This window comes from Haliaeetus albicilla, chromosome 4, assembly GCF_947461875.1.
Source record: "Haliaeetus albicilla chromosome 4, bHalAlb1.1, whole genome shotgun sequence".
NCBI lineage: Eukaryota > Metazoa > Chordata > Aves > Accipitriformes > Accipitridae > Haliaeetus > Haliaeetus albicilla.
This window is the reverse complement of record NC_091486.1, coordinates 42449503-42470542: the sequence shown is the minus strand read 5'-3', so window position 1 is coordinate 42470542 and position 21040 is coordinate 42449503. Positions and strand designations below refer to the sequence as shown.

Sequence of the window (21040 nt, the reverse complement as noted above, 5' to 3'; positions counted from 1 at the left end):
TTTATGTCAAAAGTTCATGGACTATCCTGAGATGGAGCAAAGCCGTAGATTGGGTCACCCATGCTTGTGGTGGTCGTTGACTCTACACCGTGCTTTTCATCCTCCGTGAAGGGGGTGCTAAACCCTGCCCTTACAGCATCCAAACTTGTCTTGCTTACAAACAAGCTTGTTTTAGGGCTGCTGCAATACTCCAGAACTTGAAGATATATAATACTCTGCCACACTGGACACATGGCCCTTGTTTTGGGACCAGGTGTGCTGTGTATGCAGGTAGTTCTGTGATCTCAATGTGCAGTGGCATCTCTGGATTCAGAGACTTCGGGTTGTAATGAAATAATTTTAAGTTATTTTACCAGTTTAAAAAAATAATCATTCTTTATTCTAATGAAAGGCCTGGGTTTTGGGTAACAATGTAAACTTTTTCTTCACAGGTGAATTAATAGAACTATCTGAATGAGGCACAAGTTAAGTTGAATTTGATTTAGTAAATGTGGATGTATTTGTTTCTTTCTATAAGGATGGATATGTCTGAGTTGCACTAATGTAACCAGAAGCTTTCTATCATTGTATCCTTGTCTGTGTGCTATTTTTGGATGTGCCTAAATCTTTAGAAAGTAGAAATGTTGTCTATGAAAACAGTAATTTGATAGCGTGCCCCACAAAATAGGCTTTCCATGAAGCTACTTCAAAATGTAAATATGAAATTGCTTGCAAGCTGGTAAAATTCTTAAGCATAGTATTGTTGTATGTTACTGAATTCTATGCTTTGACATGATTAATAAATAACTCTATGTTTTGACATAGAATTCAGTAACATACAACAATACTATGCTTAAGAATTTTATTCTTAAAGGATTATTAAAACCCCAATTATTTTATTTATGAGCATTTTATGAAACACATCAATTTGACATCATTGTATTTGAATGTGCTGTTTTCTGTTTGTTTGGGGTTTGTCGCGCCCCCCCCCCCCCCCCCCCCGTCATCATCCCCCATTTCAACATTTTTTAACCTTTGTATTTAAAGTCATACCTTTGTGGGAAATAACAGGATTTATGACTGGATTCTGTCATAATGAAAAGATCAGCAGAGCTTCATGATTTACTGGTTAGGTAAATGCATGTGCAAAAGTCTTTACCTGTGTGTCTGACACAGTGTTTGCCTTACAAATCCTCAAGCCATATGCTTCTACTTGCAACACAGTTCGATTAGTGAAGAAAACACAGGTTTATTTTTAAAATTTCTTTAGATGCCAGATGCTTTCCAGATTGTCTAGCGGATTTATTGACATATTTGCTTACCTAATCTTGGGAGACAGTGATTTGCATCAAAGTTGGGAATATGTGATATGTAGTGTTAATCATAGTTACCTGCAGAGGAAAAAATAATATATTGACATTGATTAGAGATATTTAACACTGAGTCTTATTTATAACTTACTTATAAAGTATTTTTGTATTGGTAGAAGTTATTATTTCTGAGAGCCAGAGCTGAAACATGTACTTCAATGAAGGCATCACAAAAAAAGGAAGGTACCAGTAAGGTGTGGTTTTAAATTTATTTTAAGACAAATGTAAAATCTTTTAGAAACGTTAACACTGAACTAGCCCATTGTAGCTGAATTTGATTATTAACTGTGGTGATCGTGAAACAGTATTTTTCAGTATAAAATTCGTGTGTTCATACATATATTGCCTATTTACTTGTATTATGAAATAGCCTAATAGTTCTTGGAAACTATCTGTATCTGAGGAGTTATAAGATTGTTTTAGTAGGGTGAAAGTATTGTGCATTTCAGTAATAAGATGCAACTTCAACTCTTTTGAGGAGCCTGTGTAGTAAGATAATAAAATTACAATATAATCTAATAAAACTACCAACTTTTCTTTGTAAGGTACATTATGTTCAGTGTATACATTTCTTCTGTTGGTTGACTACAGCCAGGGTGAGCTTGAGCTTGCTTTGAAGAGCCTGCTCTGCTATGAGTAGACTTGCTGCTGGGCAGTGTATTAGCCCATCATTCCCAGAAGAATATAAATGGGTATATCAAACAATTGTGTATAGCTTAAGGTTTTAACCATCCCATGTTAGAGAAGGTGAAGACTAATGCAGATAAGTGAAGTATATAGTGTTACTTACCCTGCTTTGTTCATGTTTCGCAGAAGCTATATTTCTAGCTTCATAGCTGCCTACTTGGCTGTCCTGGCAATTTTTTTCATTCCAAAATTAACATGAGTAGCCTTGACTTTGTTGAATCCTGAAGGTAACTGTTTATTACAGTCGGCATTTAAATCCCTCAAGTATTAGGAGCAATCACACAATAGCTTCATTTCCAGCAAATTAACAGCCCTACAAGGTAATGGAGACATAAATGAAGATAAATTTGTTTTAATATCATGAGGTAAAGGGAATTCAGGTAAAAATTGGATCCTATGTTAAAATTTGTCTTCATTTTTTGGGAGCAACTTTGAAGCTCTCACTGGATTAATCTTAAATAAACTTTTGTGTACAGTATAGCTTTATATTGAAATAGATACCATGAGGAAGACAACAATGTGTTAATCGGAGAAGGCAGTCTTCTCTATCAGTGTATAGTATTCATTCACAGCTAGTGAAGGATTTTGCTTATTAGAAACTTACTTGTGACAACAGACACAAATCAACACTTCTGAAAGATTAATTTATTTTCAGAATTTTACCTGCCTAGTGTAGAAGTGATAGCTTCTTTCCAAATTAGAAAACTAAGTGGGTTTATTTAGCATTACCAAGTTAACACATCTTTTTAAAGGTTTTGGAAAGCAGTATCCAGTGTTACTGTGATTTCAGAAGTGAAAAATTCAAATTCAAATTCAGTATTTGACAATGAGAGAAGTGAAGGGAAACAGTGAATTACTGAGTCTCCAGAAATAAAGCTCTGGAAGCTCAGAGCCTTTGACGTTTCTTCCATGTCCTGAGAATATAGGTACAAGCTGCAGGGAGAAATGACGCTGTCATTGGCAGCAGTACCTGTTTGGGAAGGGAAGGCAGGAATATTTGCTGCTTGTCTTTCCGTGGTGTGAAATCGTGGTGGAGGTGCCTTTGCTCTTAGCCGACTATTTTGACAGTACATTACCTTTTGACTTGCCAGCTGAAATTGTTGCATTTGCTTTGGCATTGGCATTGTTTAATATCATGTCTCCTGTAGATTATCTTTATTGAAATGCCTGTTTTAATTTTTTGACTCTTTCGAACCTGCAAAAGCAGGTGGTTTCACATAGCAGAAATAGAATAATAGCACTTCAAATACATGCAGTGGTTTAAACATATACCTGCTTACCTTGTTCTCACTGGGGAAGAGGCACGTCTCATGTGAAATACCTTGCTTCCTTGGTAACCAGAAGGCTGTGTTTAGACACTTTTCTTTCTAGATTGTGCATAGGTGCTTGAGAAGTACAGGGAAATAATACAAGAGTGAAAGCTATCTGGTTTATATGACCACCCAGCGCTTCTAAGTAAAGTGTGTTTTAGTCAAGTAGTAGAAATGCAGGTATTATGTATGTATGTAATCAAATTGTTCTAAGAGGAAAAGATTTGTCAACTAAGCACTTTGTCCTGTAAAACTTCCTAATGCTTTTGGTGCCTTGCACTATAGGTTTTATTGGTTGGTTTTGTTTTTTGTCACATAGCTTGACTCTTTTCTTGCTGTGTGGGGTCAGAGGTAAGTACCTGCACACTTCGTTTTCCCACCCTTGTTGTCGTGCTGTGAAGTGAAATAGAGGTTATCCTGGCAAGTACCACCATAGTCTGTTAGAACATTTGGTGGATTTGTGTTCAGTGCAGAATAATAACTCATCTTTATGGGTATGGCTGTACAGCACACTGTTTCTACAGGGAAAAATAGTTTAAGAAATTTCTGGCTGTATGTTGTGCTTTAGCTGTGCTTATGCTGGCTGATTGTTAGATCATGGCTTAAACTGGCTTACTGAAAAGACCGGAGTCAAAAAGTTCTTAAGCAGATTTTCCTGCTAGAAGCGGCATCTCATACAACTATATACTACTTTGTGGACTGGTTTTGTGCATTTACTTGCCTCAGCTTTATATATGATGTGCTTGCACACAAGAATACCATGTTAAATTGATTGCTGATAATGTTACATGGAACAGATTAATCATTGTTGGAGAGAACTGAAACAGGTTAAGAATTCCGAGGATGAGACTTGGGGTTTTTTTTAATATACTGACATTAAAGGAGAGGTCCCGTGGCAGAGATGTCCCTTTCAGCAGGACAGGGAGGTGTATGTTAGTCACAGTACAGAGCAGTACTGTGATTACACTGCTGTGCTGTGGGAGGACACCTGAATCTTCTCTTGCCCTCGAACGGTGAGTCAGTCTACAAATCCAGCAAGAAGTTCCCCTTAACACATTTGTGATTTTTTTTTAAAATTTTTTATTTATTTATTTATTTATTTAAGTCTGTAGTTGTTGAAAATGTTGAATTTGTATTGGCAACATGTTTAGGATGCATGCAAATAGGTAGTGGCTTTTCCCACCCCCCAGAAAGTAGCTTGAGAAATTGCTCCATCCAAGCCCAAATACTATAGGAGTCCAGTACTTGTTTCTGTGTTACAGCTGGCACATGATATGCCACCTCTCCTTTTTAAAGGGAGAAGTAGAGAAGTTGTTTAGCCTAAAAAATGGATTTAATTTAAAATAACAGGCACAATGGCCTTCATAGTGGATACTTACATTAATGTTTCCCATTCAAAAGCATTTGTGGTTAGTGCTTGCTCTTGTAGTTATTACTGCTTTGCCTGTAATATGTAGTTGTGGAATAAATTTATTTTTATTGAACACTTATTGTAAACATGGAATATTAAGCTAAAAGGCAGCTGCCATAAAAATGTAAGCCGCTATATATCTTAAACTTCCCATGGTGTGTTTTCCTTAGGCAGGGCCTTTCACATGAAACAAACGGTCATCAGCAGGGCTTGTGGGCCCTTGTGGGAACAAACTATTTTTGTTCATCTGATGAACCATTATTTTGTTGATGTATCAGTCATACTAGTTATGCTTCTTCCACTTTCCCTCTCCTGCTCGCTACCAAGTTCTGTTGAGGTTACTGGGGTTTTTTAGGAACCAGGACTTATGCAGGAATTAGTTAAGGTATATCTAATGGTATTTGTGCCCTGATGTTCATATTGTTGGCTGGAGATGCTAGCTGGGATACTTTCTGCTGTATCAGTTTCTCTGTTCTGTAGGAATTACAGTAATAAAGTATGGTGACCGCTACTGATACTGTAAAATACTCCTTAAAAGCAAGGATTAGTCCACGGAAGTGTTAGTTTATCAACAAGAATGAGGCAGTGACAATAAGTTTGAAGTGTTGAACATGGAGAAGAGTGTGTTCTCTCCTGCGCGTCATTCAGACCAGCTGGCAGGGGCCCTTTAGCTGCTGTATGCGCGGACACTGAGCGCTGGGACGTGCCCGAATAACTGCAACTTCAGGGTGATGCATCTTCTGACAAAACCAGGTAGCCAGCTGGGGAGAGAGCAAGTGATGAGCACATCGGCTCCAGAAGGCACACTAGCAGTGCAGGGTCCAGCTGGATGATGGAGTTGCCCGTCCCTTCCTTGCAATTTTAAGCACTAAGCAAGTATTTTGACCTTGTGCTCCTGTAAAAGTTAGTTTTCACAATTTATATAATTTAAACAGGGAATCGGATTTCTTAAGTAAGCCTCACGATGAAATGTTAATTTTCTCATACTTAAAAATATCACTGTGGCCTTTGACTTTACAGTGAGAGCATCCCCTTCTCAAAGATGCAGTACAGTGCATATATTGCTTAGCCTTCGTTATAAGTCATCCTCTTATCAAGCATCTTGTTTAGCCCCAGTTGTGGTAAGGGTAATATTCTGTGCTTTTTGTAGGCAGAGATCTCTTGATAGCCTGTAAAAGCATCAAATCAGTAACTGTCATGAATGTTACTCCAACCTACAAGTTTGCAAAAAGAATTAAAATTTGTCATAGAATTTCAAAAAGCCAGCATTAATTTTCAGAGATCTGGCTCTTCATGTTAGCAAGAGCATTAGGGTTTCATTTAAAACTAATTCTTCACCTTTTACAGATCGCTAATGAGTGATGTGAATTGAACAGAGACTTTCTGCAAAGATACGATGTTGTTTGTCATTCAAAATGATCTGTGAGTTTGGAGGGAAGCGTTGTTTTAAGATGAAAGGTAATCTTTGTGTAAACCTTCAGGGTTTTGTTTCTTTTTTTTTTTCACAGCAGTTAAAATAGGTATTCATGAGTGTTTGTCCCTTCTGTTGTTTTTCAGTCAGCCATGAGCATTCCAACTTTAGCTGAAAGCTATTTTCTGTCTGTCAATAAGTGGAAGAAAATTTAGTGCATGATTCTTGCATTCCCATCTTTTGCACAAAGTGGCAAGTTTTAACTGAACCCAGTGTTTACTCATACTTGGACACACAGTGGAGATAAATGGTCTTATACATGTTTTTATGAGAAACCAATTTTGATTTAAATTAGTGGTAGTTCAAGAAGACTGTTTGCATCTCTTAAATACGCAATACTCCTGTACCGGTGATAACTGAGAAGAGAAATATTACCAGATGTTACAGGTATTGTGTGCCTGGAGTCTTCCCTTTTATTATTTCAAGTCTTCCTTGGTAAAAAACAACGTAAAGGGCACAGCAGCAACACTATTCATTGCCTTTTGGGAAACAAAGCAGTGATCAGATTGTTGATACCTCTGGACGTTTTCTAGGACCCGTCTTAAAACCAGGGAAAGATCAAGTCTCGGGCTGGACAAGACTTCCCTAAACGCATCATGCAATGTGCGGACGTACCTTTGTGTTTTCAGTTTTAAGAGGTGTGGAACTCAATGAGAAAGTCTTACCTTGTGTCTTGAACTTCTTGTAAGGAGTATTTTCCCCCCAGGTCTCTGCCTTTCTTGTCCTTATACTTGAATGAAGCTGTGCTAATGAGATTTTAGAGACCCAGCTGCCCCCGCCAAAGCAGCCTCACACTGCACAAGAAGTTGACATGTGAACAGCCCTTTGAACCAAGGAAATACAACTCTGTCAGAGCAGTTACTCTGGCAACAGTATTTCTAATGGTGATTAGCTCCGAAATGGAGCACAAAGAGGAGTCGGTTCATTATGGAGGCGCAGCTCTGGGTTTCGGGGAGAGGAGATGACCTGCTGTTCCTCCCGTGAGTGAATTTAGTCCTCTGATAGTCAGCCCCACGCCGTGGAGAGCAGAATAGGAGGGCTTTGTTTGGGGAAAATTAGTGCATGGGTAACTTTTTTCTATGTGCAAATGGAAACGGTGGTGGTTTGCAATGCAGATCTGCCGAGCTGGAGTGCAGAAACCTTGCTCTACAGCTCAGAGACTGCTAGACCACCGAGCTTTCCTGCTTAGTGGTACAGTCCTTCCAATAAACGATCCGGTGAGAAGTTAGTAGGGGCTGCTTACGAATGAGCGGTTTGACTAACAAAAAGTAGCGTTTAAGATGAAAGTGGCAGGGGGTGGGAAGGTTAATTTTGTTTTGGTGAGCTAGGTCAGGCATGGCAGAAGAGGCATTCAGGTCAAGAGCTTTCTCTCCAAACTTGGACATTTTATTCATCTTGCAGACTAGGAATTTCACATGCTTTTAATTAACAAGGCCTTAAAGCAAAATGCAGCTTCTAGTCATTCTGGCTTGTGAAATTAAGTTTAAATGTATAAGAAATAAGCATCAGTTTTCCCCAAAGACCAAATATTTGCTACATACCAATTTTCCTGGTTTACAACTTTAAATATCCTGGGCATATCCCTGTTTATTTGCAGAAGAGTTCTTGACTTTGCAAATAAATTTTATTTAGCTTTTCATACTACAGATAGATGGCTTACAATAAAAAGCTCTGTGAAATTGATGGCTTAATTGAGTATATAAAAGTAAAGAGAATGCAACTGATTTTTAAAAATAGTTGAAATGCTCGTCGCTATTTTGATCATTTTTTATATCTGCCACATAGATTAAGTCAGTACTCATCTGTTTTAGAAACATATCTTAGCAAGTATATTTACATTAAATTCAGAAGCACTGAATCATCTTTGGGATGAGAGGGAACCTGAAAGCTCTGGGGCAAAAATATTTCTGCTTTCTTGCATTCCCTACTCGCTTTATAGAACAGTGTTTGTTTTAATTGTATAGCATCCTCTGGACTGACATTTCAGTTACAGGCTCTTCAGTATTAATCTGAAGATTGTGACTCTGAGTAGCCTTTTAAATTGGTTAATGAAGTACACTAGTTGGCTTTCATTAGCAGCAAAAAGATGTTTATGTACAGCCACAGCTTACATCAGGCATTCCTGGAGAGCAATATTCATTGCTGTGATGTTTTTCAGTAGAGGTCCCACCCAGCCCTTCAGCTGCCTAAGCTGTTGTGGTGGTGGTACTGCCTTTTCAGGAGGAAAAAAACAAAAAAAAAACCAACAAAAAAAACCCCAAACCAAAACAAAAACCCCATTTGTGCTTTTGGATATATTTTGATATACTCTGACAAAGTTGCTCATAAATCCAGTGTGAACTTGTATATAGTTGTAGTTGTGGAAACAAAATATGTTGGTTTAAGGATTTTTTTTTCTACCACCGCTAAGCAGCTAATGAGTGATCACTTTGAGTCCTAACAAAGATGTAGTAACAGAAATGGGGTTTGGGCTGAACACGCAATATAGCATGGCTGTTCTCTGGATCTGGTGTTAGTTATAATTATGGTGTATTTCTCTCTTGCTACACAACCATTTAACTGTGGGTTTTTTTCCTCCCTAAGTACTGTGTCTGAAGATGTCAGCAGCAGGAGTTAGCAGATCTGTGGGGTTTTCAGTGCCAGCCATTTTAAGTTTTGTGTATTTCAGGGCTTTCTTCTCTGGAATAGAAGATATAGAAAATGGGAATTTGCAGCAGCACTGCTGAGGAGATATGTGCTGAACCCCTTTTATTGACTTCTGATGGGCAAGATTTAGGTTTCATCTCTTCTCTCAAGGTAGCTTTAGAAAGAGCACAGTAGGTCTTTTGACAGTCCAGCGATTGCCCCACAGATGATCAGTCACGTCTTTCATATGTTGCAAACTTTGAAGGGTCAGGGTACTCCTTTAGGTACTTCTGAAGCTCGTATCACCATCATATCCAAGGGCAAGTAGCCCTGAGCACTTGAATATTGAATGCAATCTAATTATGGAGTGACGGCTACATGACTGCAATGAAAGAAGCAAAAACTGTTTGGTGTCTCAAAGGAGAGCAGGTTGCCTAATGAAGAGAGGGGAGAGGCAGGAGGAATCGTGCTCTGGCAGGGGATATTAGACTTGTTGCCGAAATGGAGGAGGAATTGGGAAGGTTTGGCAGCTCAGAAGGGGATTTCCATTAGGGGGCACATCATTTTTCTAATGGAGAGAAGAGCTAAGAAATTTGAGGCTGAGAATGGTCTATTCTAGAATTTGTAGCACAATTTTAAGTAGGTAACATTAGATCTGCTGCAATTTTACCATTTTTACAGAGCACAGGATAAATTACTCTGTGTTGCTCTGAGTAAGGTTTAGTTTCCAGCTGCTTTGTGGTTTACTCTTCACATTTCTAGAGTAACAATTTGTGCTTTTTTTGCTTTTAAAAATTTATTTGTTTTTTTAGTGTCTGCTTTTGTAGTACTTTGCTGGTGTTCAGGTTGTGCGTTTGAGTAGGTGAGTTCAGACTGTCGTGGGTTTTTTTTCCTTGTGCCTTCCTAGAGTGATAATTTGGCAAGACTACATTATGTATGTTAGTGTGTTGCTATAGACACGCCTATATTCAGATTGAAGAAAAGAGGTAAATATTTTTCTTGACTAATTACCTCTCCCATGTGAGAGTGGAAGCTTTTGCTGAGAAGGTAGTTTTCATTCATGTGTGGTTTTAATTCCATTTTGGTCTTAATTTAGGTCTCACCACATATGATGAAGACAAATCCATGTGCGTATATTAAAATCTGACCTTCGGTTTGCTCTCTGCATTCACTAATGTGTTTTAAAATATTTTAATATATGGCTTTCTAGGCTCCAGATCAATAAACCAATGGGTCTGAAATGACAGAGTGCTACGATATTCCTCTGTAATTTAAACATGATTAGCTGATGAAGGTTATGATCAATATGCCAGGGGAAGATAAATTAATTGATATCATCCTTTCAGGATGATAAGAGGCCTATTGGAGGTGGGATGTAACTAATGAAGCTGCTGCTTCATATATATAAGCCATTTTTTATACAATGTATTCTCACTAAATCATGGTTATGCCATCATTCATTTACATGAAAAACATACGCCACAGACCAGTTTGTTATTAAAATTGCATTCATTTGAGAAGAAATTGTATGCTTACACTGCTAAATAATATCTCTGCCTGTGTTGTAACATATTGAGGAAAAATAATCTTGGAATTTAGATAATTATCTTTTTATATTTTCTGAACGAGACAGGTTGAATGCTGTTAGTTTAATTACAGCAAGTTTCTGTGTGACTTTTTCAGTAGATGCCAGTAATTGTTGCTGGTCTGCTTCACTGACTGGTTTTGGTGGAGGCCATGCAAGTGACTACAGACTCCTTTTCACAAGTTTCATGAAGTGCTTTGCTTCATGAAGATTACTGCATGCAAGGAAGCTAGATTTATTTAGTAGTATTTTTGATTAGCCACTACACTAGTCTCTGTTTCTGAAGACTGAAATTTTGATTACTTTTTAATTTGCGACCCAAAAGGTAGGCAACAAATGTAGTGTACAGGATTTTGGTTTTAAGTATTTATGACCTAAAAAGAGCTCTTTCCAAAGGCCTTAGCTGAATAGTAGAATGAACTGAAATTCCAGTGTATCACAGAACAAATTTCTGAAATAGTTTGACCTTTTGAAATTGAAAAATTATGGGAGAGGTGTGGAAGTTGCTGCATTTCAGATCAACTCTGTTCCCATTTTTTATTATGAGTCTGCTAAGTTGTATATAGAGATGTTAATGACTCTGATCCCTGTATTTGTTTGATAAATGCTGCTTTACTTTACATGTTGAAGAAAACTTCTTAATAAATTGCAAAATAAATTTGGCATTTTTCCAACTGTGCTAGTGCTGCTAGGTAATAAAAGCTAAAACTAGAAATCATGATACAGCTTCTTTCCATAATGAATTTGAACGGAATGTGGTGTGTGGCACCACTAATCCAGGTATTCTATGTCAGGGACCCTTAGCAGTTTTATTATTCTGATTATTGTTTGTTTCAAACGCTTCAAACATGTGGTTTCCAAAACTGATTGTCCTGATGCAATGGCTGGTAATTAAGAAAAGTCCCCCCCATTCCTCAGCAGCAGAGAGTACACGCTGCCTTGTACATAGCACTGAGATGCACTTGAACTGGATTGTTAGTCAAGCGTTGCTCATACTTATCTTCTATCTGCAAGGAGAACATCCCAAAGAAGAATGGAAAATGTGTACTGCCATAAGCTTTGTTAGTGTGCTATTATAAGCATATAGTGGACTTGTTGTAGCATTGCTGGTATTGCTTTTTGTAACTTGTACACCTGCCTTTTCCTCTTGTGCTTGGATGTTACTGGTTCTGTGGTGTTCACCTGGTAGAGTGAGAGTTCTGGGGCAATTTTATCCCTGTAGAGAACAGAGCTGGAGTCTCATATGGAGCGTAGTGGGGAAAACCAGCATCTGTCATCTTAAATGGATTATTACAGTCAATTTTTGGAGCAGGCTTTGGCAATGGAAAACTCTGTTTTGTGTATTGTGTGTTCCGTGTATTTTTGACATACCGTATTTTCCAGCATGTACTATAGCTTACCTGCCTGTATGTTTTGTTTTTCTTTAGTTGCTCAGAAGATCGTTGCAACAAGGAAGAAACAGCAGCTCTCAATTGGACCCTGCAAATCTCTCCCAAACTCTCCAAGCCACTCATCCGTGTGTTCTGCCCAGGTTTCTGCTGTACATATCAGCCAGGTACAGACTATAATGAGTGCTTGCTTGAAAAAGGAACCGATAGGTTGCTTTTCTTCTAATATATTTAATGTCAGTGCTCTTTTTGCTGCTTGATAGGTAGTTGGCATTTTTTTGAAACATATCAGTGATCTGTAGTTTAAAGCAATGGGGTTTTTTTGTTTTGTTTTGTTTTTTAATTGGCTTGACTTTGTTTCAAGAAACTGCTGCAGTAAAATAGTTTGGCTTTAAAGCCATCTTTGATCATACTGATTTATGCCGAGCATCCTGCTGTTCTGAGTAGACCAATTGTTACGATAGTGGGATTTGCTGTACTGTGTTTTAAAATTACCTCACTATGTTTTTGGTTATTGTTCTCATTCAGAGCAATAATAGCTGGTGTCTCTCAGTGGTTAGTGTGCTAGAATTTTACATTTGTGGGCACTGTGTGCAGTTGTAATTGCCTGTCTCAGTTGTGCTCAATTGTAATGATTCCCCTTTAATGACACAGTGATACATGTTGCTATTGACCTGTAGATACTATGTGTAAAAACAAAATGCTACCTTAATGTGTGGCAGCAAAGTCTGGTGGCCTTGATGGTATTTTTGGAAACACATAGTTAATACCAAAATTTTCTAACTTGCACAGTTTTTACCCACATGCATTAATATGCTCTCCTGTATTTCCCTTGTCATACCCTTCCTCAGTATCTTTGTTTTCTACTGTTAAGTGATAATCTCTGTGTACATTCACAGTTAGGATGTATATAAGCTCTACCATTCAGATCCAAGACCTTTGCAGCCAGGCAGATTGCATTCCCACTGTGCTCTCTCACTCTTGGCAGATGGATGTATAGGGCCATCATTTTGACCCTTACAGTCTGTGGCCAGAGCTGTGGCCTGGTTTCCTGATTGCCACTATAGCAGTTTGAAATGTCTGATAACCACCAGCTCTCCTGGCCTGTTCTTCAGTCTAAACTCAATAATATGCCAATAACGTCTCCTAAGATTATGTTGCAGTCTTGAGCCACCCGTGTGAGGTTTTGTTTTATCTGTGGACCTTTGTCCCACACTGAGAGTGTCTGCTTTTTGGCGAAAAGCAGTATAGTGAAGAAGTGTTCTATCTTTGAGGAAAAGGTTTTGTTGTCCCCATCCCCCCCCTTTAATTTGACATGTTACTGTCTTCTGAAAACACTCTGTTTAGATGTATACCACAGGATGAAGGCTCTGCTTCTTCTGTGGTCATAGTGACTGGTCTCCTTCTGTGCCCTAGTGGAAACTTCCACCACTGGGTTAACTCTAAAGATGCAGATGCCAGTTTGGTCTTAGAGTTCTTTGCTGTGAGATGTTCTGCCTTGAGCTGAGTCCAGATACCGACCTCAGATTGTGACTCACTTCTGCGGATTACGCAAAAGAAAATGCCGAAGTTCAGACCCCCCTTTCTAAAGCAGGTGCTAAGGTGCATGACTCTTCTGAAGAACCCTGGCACCTTTTGGTGAAGTACAAGTTCCTCATATGGAAGAGGTGCTCCCCTTTCTTGTCGTATGTGACATTGACCAAGTTTTTTCAGTCACCCTCTGACCAGTTTGTTGCCACAAGCACTTGGAACTAACTCTCTATGTGAAATGCTTTTCTTCCAAACAGTTTCTTCCAGTCAGTTGTATATGTTCATACTTTTAGACCGAGACGAATTATGCTGCCTGTAGGGGCTGAGACCTGTCCTATTCAGTGGTAAAAGAGGAAACGCGCTGTTGCAGAAATACGGAGAACAAATGGCACCATTTCCAGTACTGACCTTACTCTTGGATCCAAGAACGACCTAGCTTTCTCGGTCTCCTGATGACTGTGTAGTTTTTCAAGACTTTCTAGGGAGGATAGATGATGCTTTGTACAACTCAGTCTTAGCCAGCTGGATCTCCATGTTCCGCATTGTCTTAAAGCAGTTTTGGTCATCCTTCTTGTTAATGAAGCTTGTTCAATGAAGAACATCAAATATCTAGGTTCTCACCAGTTTCCTACCCAAGTCTATTTTGGAAGCCAATAGCAATACCAAATTCTAGACAAGTACTTCACCTATGCAGCAAACTTCTTGCTAGTGATAAGGACTGTTTGGGAAAATCAAGACAAGGTAGCTTTTGTGATAAGGATCCCTACAATCTGTTTCAGTAAAAATGAAATAATGTTCTTTATTGCCTTTACCAGCTGGCATAATTATCCAATGGGACAATTGCAACACCAGTCAAAGATGTTTTTCTTCTGAAACTGATGTCATGCCTAAAAGTGTAGGCCATAAATCTGTTTCATGTCTTATCGCCTTCGTGCTACACTTAAAGGCAGTACGACCTTGTTTAAGTAAAGGAAGCTGAATCCTTATCCTGGACTTAAAAGAACTTTGCAACTGCAATTCCAAGTCTAAGATGATCTGGGGGAAGATTTATCATCTCTGATCTTGGCTGGAAGACTGGCTGGTGTCCTGCCCTTTAGAACATTTCTTTTGACGTAATGATGTTTCACTGAAGATTTCCTCCATGAATCAAAAATGTTATCATTATAGTGCCCTACCACTTGCATTCTCCACAGGACTGAAGGCCTTCAGAAGTAGTGGTTACACAGATTGCTTCAGATAAGGTGAGATATCGTTCCTTCTCTGGTTGGATCACTCTGGTGATCTAACTCCTGCAAACTCTCCAGATGACTCTGCAGCCAGAAGCTTAGGCTTTAGAGAAAAGAAAAAAAAAAAAGTGTCACCTTACCCAGTCTAGTCCTTGGCATACCTTGGGGGAAATTTTAAGGCTTAATACCAACAAGGGCTTCTCCACCCAGTAGTTTCAGTTTTCAAACAGTGAAAGACTTGTTTGTGTGTTTGGATGCATATCTGTATTCATGTCCAGTAGCCCTAGGTGGTGAACACCTAAGAAACATCCCCTTCCAGAAAATGCTCTCAGATATGTCTACGCTAACTACTTAGCTACTACTTTCCAGAGACCTGTTTCACAGAATGAGATGCTTCCTATTCCAGTGACAAAATCCGCTTGTGTTTGTAGTAGGTGCTGCTTCTGTTTTCCTTCTCTGACTTTTTGTTTATAATGCATATATGTCAGTCAAGGTGAGAGTTTTACTTGGAAACCTTTGATAGACAGTCAATAACCCTTGGTGCAAGTACTTCACACATACATATGTTGGCTTTCAGGGCAGCACAGAAGGCATGCAAAGAATTTTGTTCTCAAATCCAAGGATATAGTTCCTGATTCGTGATGGGCGGAACTACTGTATACTCTGTCAACAAGAAGGATGGTGCAATATTGCTTATATTCTGCTAGCAAACAATTAATCTGTCTGATGTGTTGAGAAGTAATTTGGTCAACAGCTCACCTTCTGTTTTTTCTGAACACTTCAAAAGGTAGACTGAGTTGTTTTGAGAGGAAGAAGTGTCGTTTAGTGTATTGAAGGCCTTAGGGCATCTCAGGATAGGTCTTTTTACTTTGGCCATCAACAAGAAATGCACACCGGGGGAGTAGAGACCAGTCACTTCTGTATCTAGTGTCCTCCCATCTCCATACCACCTTCATTCCTCCCCACCTCTCCACCACTTGTCAATCTTTCTAGGCATGATATGCTTGTAAACCATGTTAAATCTTATTTCAAAATAGCAACAATAGTTCCCCTTATATCACAAAACCACATAGGCATTCCTTTTCCCTTAAGTCATTCTTGTACTGAAGGAGTTGCTTGTCCTTTACATCTGACATCAGGAAGGCATTTTTAAGATATTAGCTTAGAAGAATAGTGCCAATATCCAAAAGTTCCAAAGGGCTCTTTTCTCTGCCCAGACCCTGAAAGTGGAGATCATCTTGTTCCAAAAACCATGAGGCTGCTCAGGTGGGCATCACCTTTGGTGCTCAGTGTGTTCTACCTGGGCTCAAGATGCCCTAGAAATCCGTGTGAAGTAGCCCTGTACTGGATAACCTGTTAAGTAGTTACCTGCAGCTGTGCCTATTTTTACATTTACACTATTGTAAAAACATCTAAAAATGCCATGGCAACAACACCTGTAATTGCGGTTTGTGTCAAGGATGTCGGGTCCCTTTTCAGACAAATTGATGATGTGGAGATTCCAGCTCAGAGTCCCCAGCAGCATGAGCTTACTGGTGGACTACAGTTTTGAAGTTAAAAATGAAAAGATTATTTACTGGTGACTATACTTCCTTGAAATCTGTAGTCTGCGTGTATTTTCACACTTGCTGTCTTTCCTGGAATTCAGCTGTTTATGTTCTACTCTGTTATGAGAGGAGATTGAAATGGCACCATGTTTCCATGTCTGCCTGTACAACATGTATTCTGCTGTGACAGAGAGCGACCTTAGACACCACACCTTCCATGCTGAGTTTAAAAATACTACCTGAGTGAGTAGTGAGTGCTACCATGTAAAGTCACCTGCAAAATCATTATACGTGTGGACTGCAGTGCAAGGAAATGTGTTTACTCGTCAGCAGTGTCACTCTCCTGGGAGATTTGCATTATACCTGAGAAGGGTATGGAGCTTAACATACATTTTACTAAACTGCAGCTCAGGTATGGCTAGCACACAAGCTTGCTCCCTACTACCTGCTGCAAATCTGTAAAGATGCATTATTTATGCTTGCACTATGCCTCTGTAAAGTTTTTACTACAATGTGATTGTCTAAATATGTAAATTAAACTATTAAAAGCAAAGTGCAGTCAGCTTAATCATCCATTATTTTACTGTATATGAGACCTGATTAAGGATAAGCACTAAATAGTAGGGTACAATTATCTTCTTTATAGTGGGGGTCATTTGGGATGAAATAATCTGTTGTAATACTTTGGGCACTTGAATAAAGAAGAGACTACGTTGCCTAACTAGCTTTTCCTTCTGCTTTTTCATGTAATTGCAAAATGAAAACTAAAAGAGAAATTAAAACAATATTTAATACCATTGCAACATACATTATAATCCTTTTGTATTTACAAGGTTATTTCTAAGTAATCTCTAATACTTATTTCAAATAAGCATTTTATATATATACGTATGTGTTCCCCTTTGTTCATGCATGCACATTGTTTCACACACAGTACGCATGTGTATGGAAGTGCATTCTCCAGGACTCAAATGTCAAAACTCAGTGCATCTGTCAGTGTACTTGTTCCTGCTTTCTTTATCTTCTCAGGACCGTGGTTCTGTTCCTGTGTTAGTTTTTTTTATGCCTGTTGTTACCTTTTCCTTTCTAACGTTTCTTCAGATTCAGACTTGATCTTCTCTTAGATTTTCCAGTTCATAATGCAGTTTGCTGCCACTGTATTATTGATGCCTATTGTCACATTTAGTTAATTAAATATTATTAGTGATTTCCTTGAGATTACTTTTTTTGAATGTGCCAGCTTAGTTTGTCTTTAGAAGTTGTCTTCAGATTCTCTTGGTGCTCTTTGACCTGTCTGTTAGGACAGATCTGCTCTTTCCTCTACCTTGCTGTTACAATGAGAAAAGGCAAAAGCTCCTGAGATGGCCAAGTTCTAATACATCCCAAAGGATGAGGTTAAACTGCTAAATAGGGGAAAATAATACAATTATTACAAGACAGTTTGGTCTTGCTGTGGAGGGCTAGACTTGCTGAAATCTCTGGAATCATTTATCTGGACCTAGGTTTGAAATCTGCTGTCAAATTTGTATTCTACAGCAGCATGCTCAAAGCTTTCTGGCCTTTGCTGAGGCAACGACTAAACACTTCCCTCCTTGATCTGTCTTCAGATGTGTGGCTGTATATCACCAAAATCCCTTGAATAAATTGGATGCCCACCTATAATGTTTTCAGATGAAAGACTGAGATAATGTAACTCTCAAGAGAAAAATTGTACACCAGTGGCAAAGAAAAATGTGTCCTGACTAAAGAATTTTCCATGAGGCTTCTGTGTTTCTACAGAAATACGCTTTTCCCTGCTTTCCCTGGGAACAGAAGGTGCAGACACCAAATGCATTCTGTCATAGGGTATGTAATCTACGCTTTTGATCAAGGCTTGCTTTATTCCAACTGTTCCCAGGCTCACTGAAGCTCTGGCAATCTCTTGCCTGTTTCAGAAGTAGCACCCACTGCCTTTGTTTTCTCCTCAAGCGGTGGTTAGAGATGATTTTTCTGGAGGGTGTCCTGGTATATCTAGAGAGCAGAAAAAAAACATTGATTCTGTTTGTATTGGATTACTTGTCAAGAAGAAAAAGTTCAGCTTTATTCTTCCTATGCTTTCATTTAGTGGTTTGGCCTGACATTTGTACTATGTAAGCTCTATGAATCATTTGGTGATACCAGATAATTTATGTAAGATATAAGGTGAATATTTTGCCACCTTTGTATAAGTGGCCAATCAGGAACATGCCCCTTGCAAATACGAGGGTAAGTCTAACCATTTCTTAATGCAGGTCACTGCTGAGCTCCTGTCATGCCACATAAATTACTGTCTGGTTTGTTTACTAAGGAAATCTGAAATATGTGAAAGTGTGGGATCTGACTTGATTCAATCCTTTTTCTGCACAGAACTGTGGACATTGTATACAAAGTTTTTTGGTTTTTTTAATGAGATACTGGCAGGAATCTCGTTACGGGCTTTAATGCTTTCATTCACAGTGTCTGCCTTTGAGGTAACTGCATTGAATGGACCTATTTGGTCAAGTTATGCCAGGTTGATAACTTCGTCTGAGTTGTTCTTGTCTTCTAACAGTGTAGTGACAATATTTTGCTAAATTTGTGCTTGCTGCCATGACCGTGACTTTTTTTACAGCATCAGTCTGTGGCAACAAAGCTAGAAGCCAGTATAGATACTAAAGGTGCACTTTTCTGTAAATGGAGTATTGGCCATTCACACAGGGTGTGTTCTAGAGGTAACATATCCCCGAAATGAAAGACTTTCAGGGTTTTCTCTAATGGTGTGCTGAAGTTCATTGACTGCCATCACGCTGTGTATCTTCCTAGCAGGAAGGAAAGACAAGGTTGTACTGTGTATGTCCAGAAGCCAAGCACATTTGCTTGGGCACAACTGCCTTAATGAGGACGGGACAGTCTGTCACCTGAGAAAGCCAAACAGGGATGTATCTGTGAAAATGGTTCTGCTGGGGCTAATAGTTTCCCCATCTACAGTCATTTGATTGACCTCTGTCCCTATTGCCATGACTCTGGTTAGAGCAGTGACTCAGAAATGGCCCTTTATGCTGATGTCTCAGGTATGTCCAAGTCTTGAGAGCAGCTTAGTGGAAAAACTTGATTGTAAAGGTAATGTTAAGCTGTGTGATGTCCCAATGGGTATTAGAGTGCTTATTTGATTGGGTTTGACTGCCACAAATTTGACCAGTTTGTCTACAGTTAGCAAATGCGTTTATATTTGATATGTGTTTGGTTACATGTGCTGTAAGGAAGATTGTTCTTCAGATTCACTGACTTGATTTATATGGCTTGGGACAAACTTTAAGTTCTGCGAATTATAGTTATTGCCATGTGTCCTAAATTCTGTACCTCACTCCAGTGAACTTGTTATTAAATGCTTGCATACCGGTGGCAGGAAGCTGCTCTCTACAATCTTAAAATGGCAAAGTCCCTAGACTTCTATTTGGTGCAGGCAAACAACCCAACAGAGACCACTCACCACCTTTTGTTTCCTTCAGGAGTGCATTAAGTTCAGATGTTACCAAGAACATGGATTACAAGTGCTTGTCTGGTTGCATTTTTCATTGCTCCTGCCTGTACAGGCTGTAACTTGGAAGTCACGGCTGAGCATCTCCTTGTCAAACCCATTCTCTCTATTGAGGTGTTTCAGAGCAGCCGTATAGTTTTATATATTTGCTAATTATTGGCACGCTCAGTAGGAGTTGGAGCTTGTTCGGTATTGGTAGCCATGCTTTTATGCTGTGGAAACCTTGAAGTTTTCCACTTTTAAGTCTTTTATTGAAATAGGTAATTATTTTTTTCCAGCCAGCGGATTTGACGTGGCTTATTTTGAACCACCTCAGAATTTTATTTACAAAGTTGGAAATCCAGTGGGGTTAGTATGTGTGAAGAGAAATGTTGCCTGCAGGACTTGCCTTATAGAAGCTGTCTGTATAGGAACGTTTTGTCTTTGGGGACTAGAATGCCCAGCGTGTATGTGGTTTCCTTTAAGAGTTACGCACTCCTGGAAAATAAATCACTTAAAAATCCAGGAGACAGTGCCTCACTGCAAAAAGTATAAAATGATGCTATAAGATGACGAAAGATTAAAAAGGTAACATTTTAGGGACTCCTTTATGTACCTGGTCTGGGAAATAGGCATTTAGGGTAGAAATCTGTTAATTTTAGTTTAAAGAAGAAAACAGGTGGCAGTGCATAGTTATCAAGTTGATTGATATTATGAAACAACATAGCTGCATCCTTTTATTTTCAACAGCTTGTGGTTCAAATCCTGTCATCAGGGTACAACATTTGAATCGTTCCTTCTTGCCTTTTTCCTCTCCTTTCCATAGAAGAGGCTTCTTCTAAGTGTTTTGAGGCATAACCCTGTTGTGATCTTTCTTTTCCCCGTCATCTTCATCACTTACTGTCATCTTTTTTTCTCCTCGGGTGAGCCTTGCAGCTGCATAGTTTTAATCTTAAATGCGTTCAGTGCCTTTTCCCATTAACGGGGAAGATTTCCTTCTCCCTCATTTTCCCTGCCCCAGTTTGGTTCAGTCATGGCAGAGTGGACAGTAGGCCCTCACCACTCTAGTCTGAAAGCCATTCCTTGACACCAGCATCTTTGGTCTCCTTCCCTAATGCTGTTATACAGTTGGTGAGTGTTCAGTTGTTCTCCTCCTATACCTTCTTTTGTCAGCCAGGTTTGAAGGCTTCCATACCACCCTCCTCATCTGTGGCATGTCCAGTGGTTTGAGTACTCATTTTAAAAGTCTTTGGCTGTTTGAACTTTGGCAAACTTTTGGCAATCACTTTGAGTGTCCTAGGTACATGGTTTTTCATGACTGTTTTTCATGCAAGAGTCTTTCCTGTGTTTCTTTGGAGAGGTAATCTCTGACCTCCACAGGCTCAGTGTGTCTTCAT

The 21040-nt window shown here is 39.1% G+C and overlaps 1 protein-coding gene across 11 annotated transcripts in view; it reads left to right on the top strand.

The window, feature by feature from the left end:
- The window catches only part of AGAP1 (ArfGAP with GTPase domain, ankyrin repeat and PH domain 1), a 395948-nt gene that overhangs the window by 176272 nt on the left and 198636 nt on the right, over positions 1-21040 (top strand). For all 11 annotated transcript variants that reach the window (XM_069782145.1, XM_069782144.1, XM_069782147.1 and 8 more), the window contains one exon: positions 11866-11993. In XM_069782145.1, the coding sequence (XP_069638246.1) occupies positions 11866-11993 (128 nt within the window). The remainder of the gene's footprint in view (positions 1-11865; positions 11994-21040) is intronic.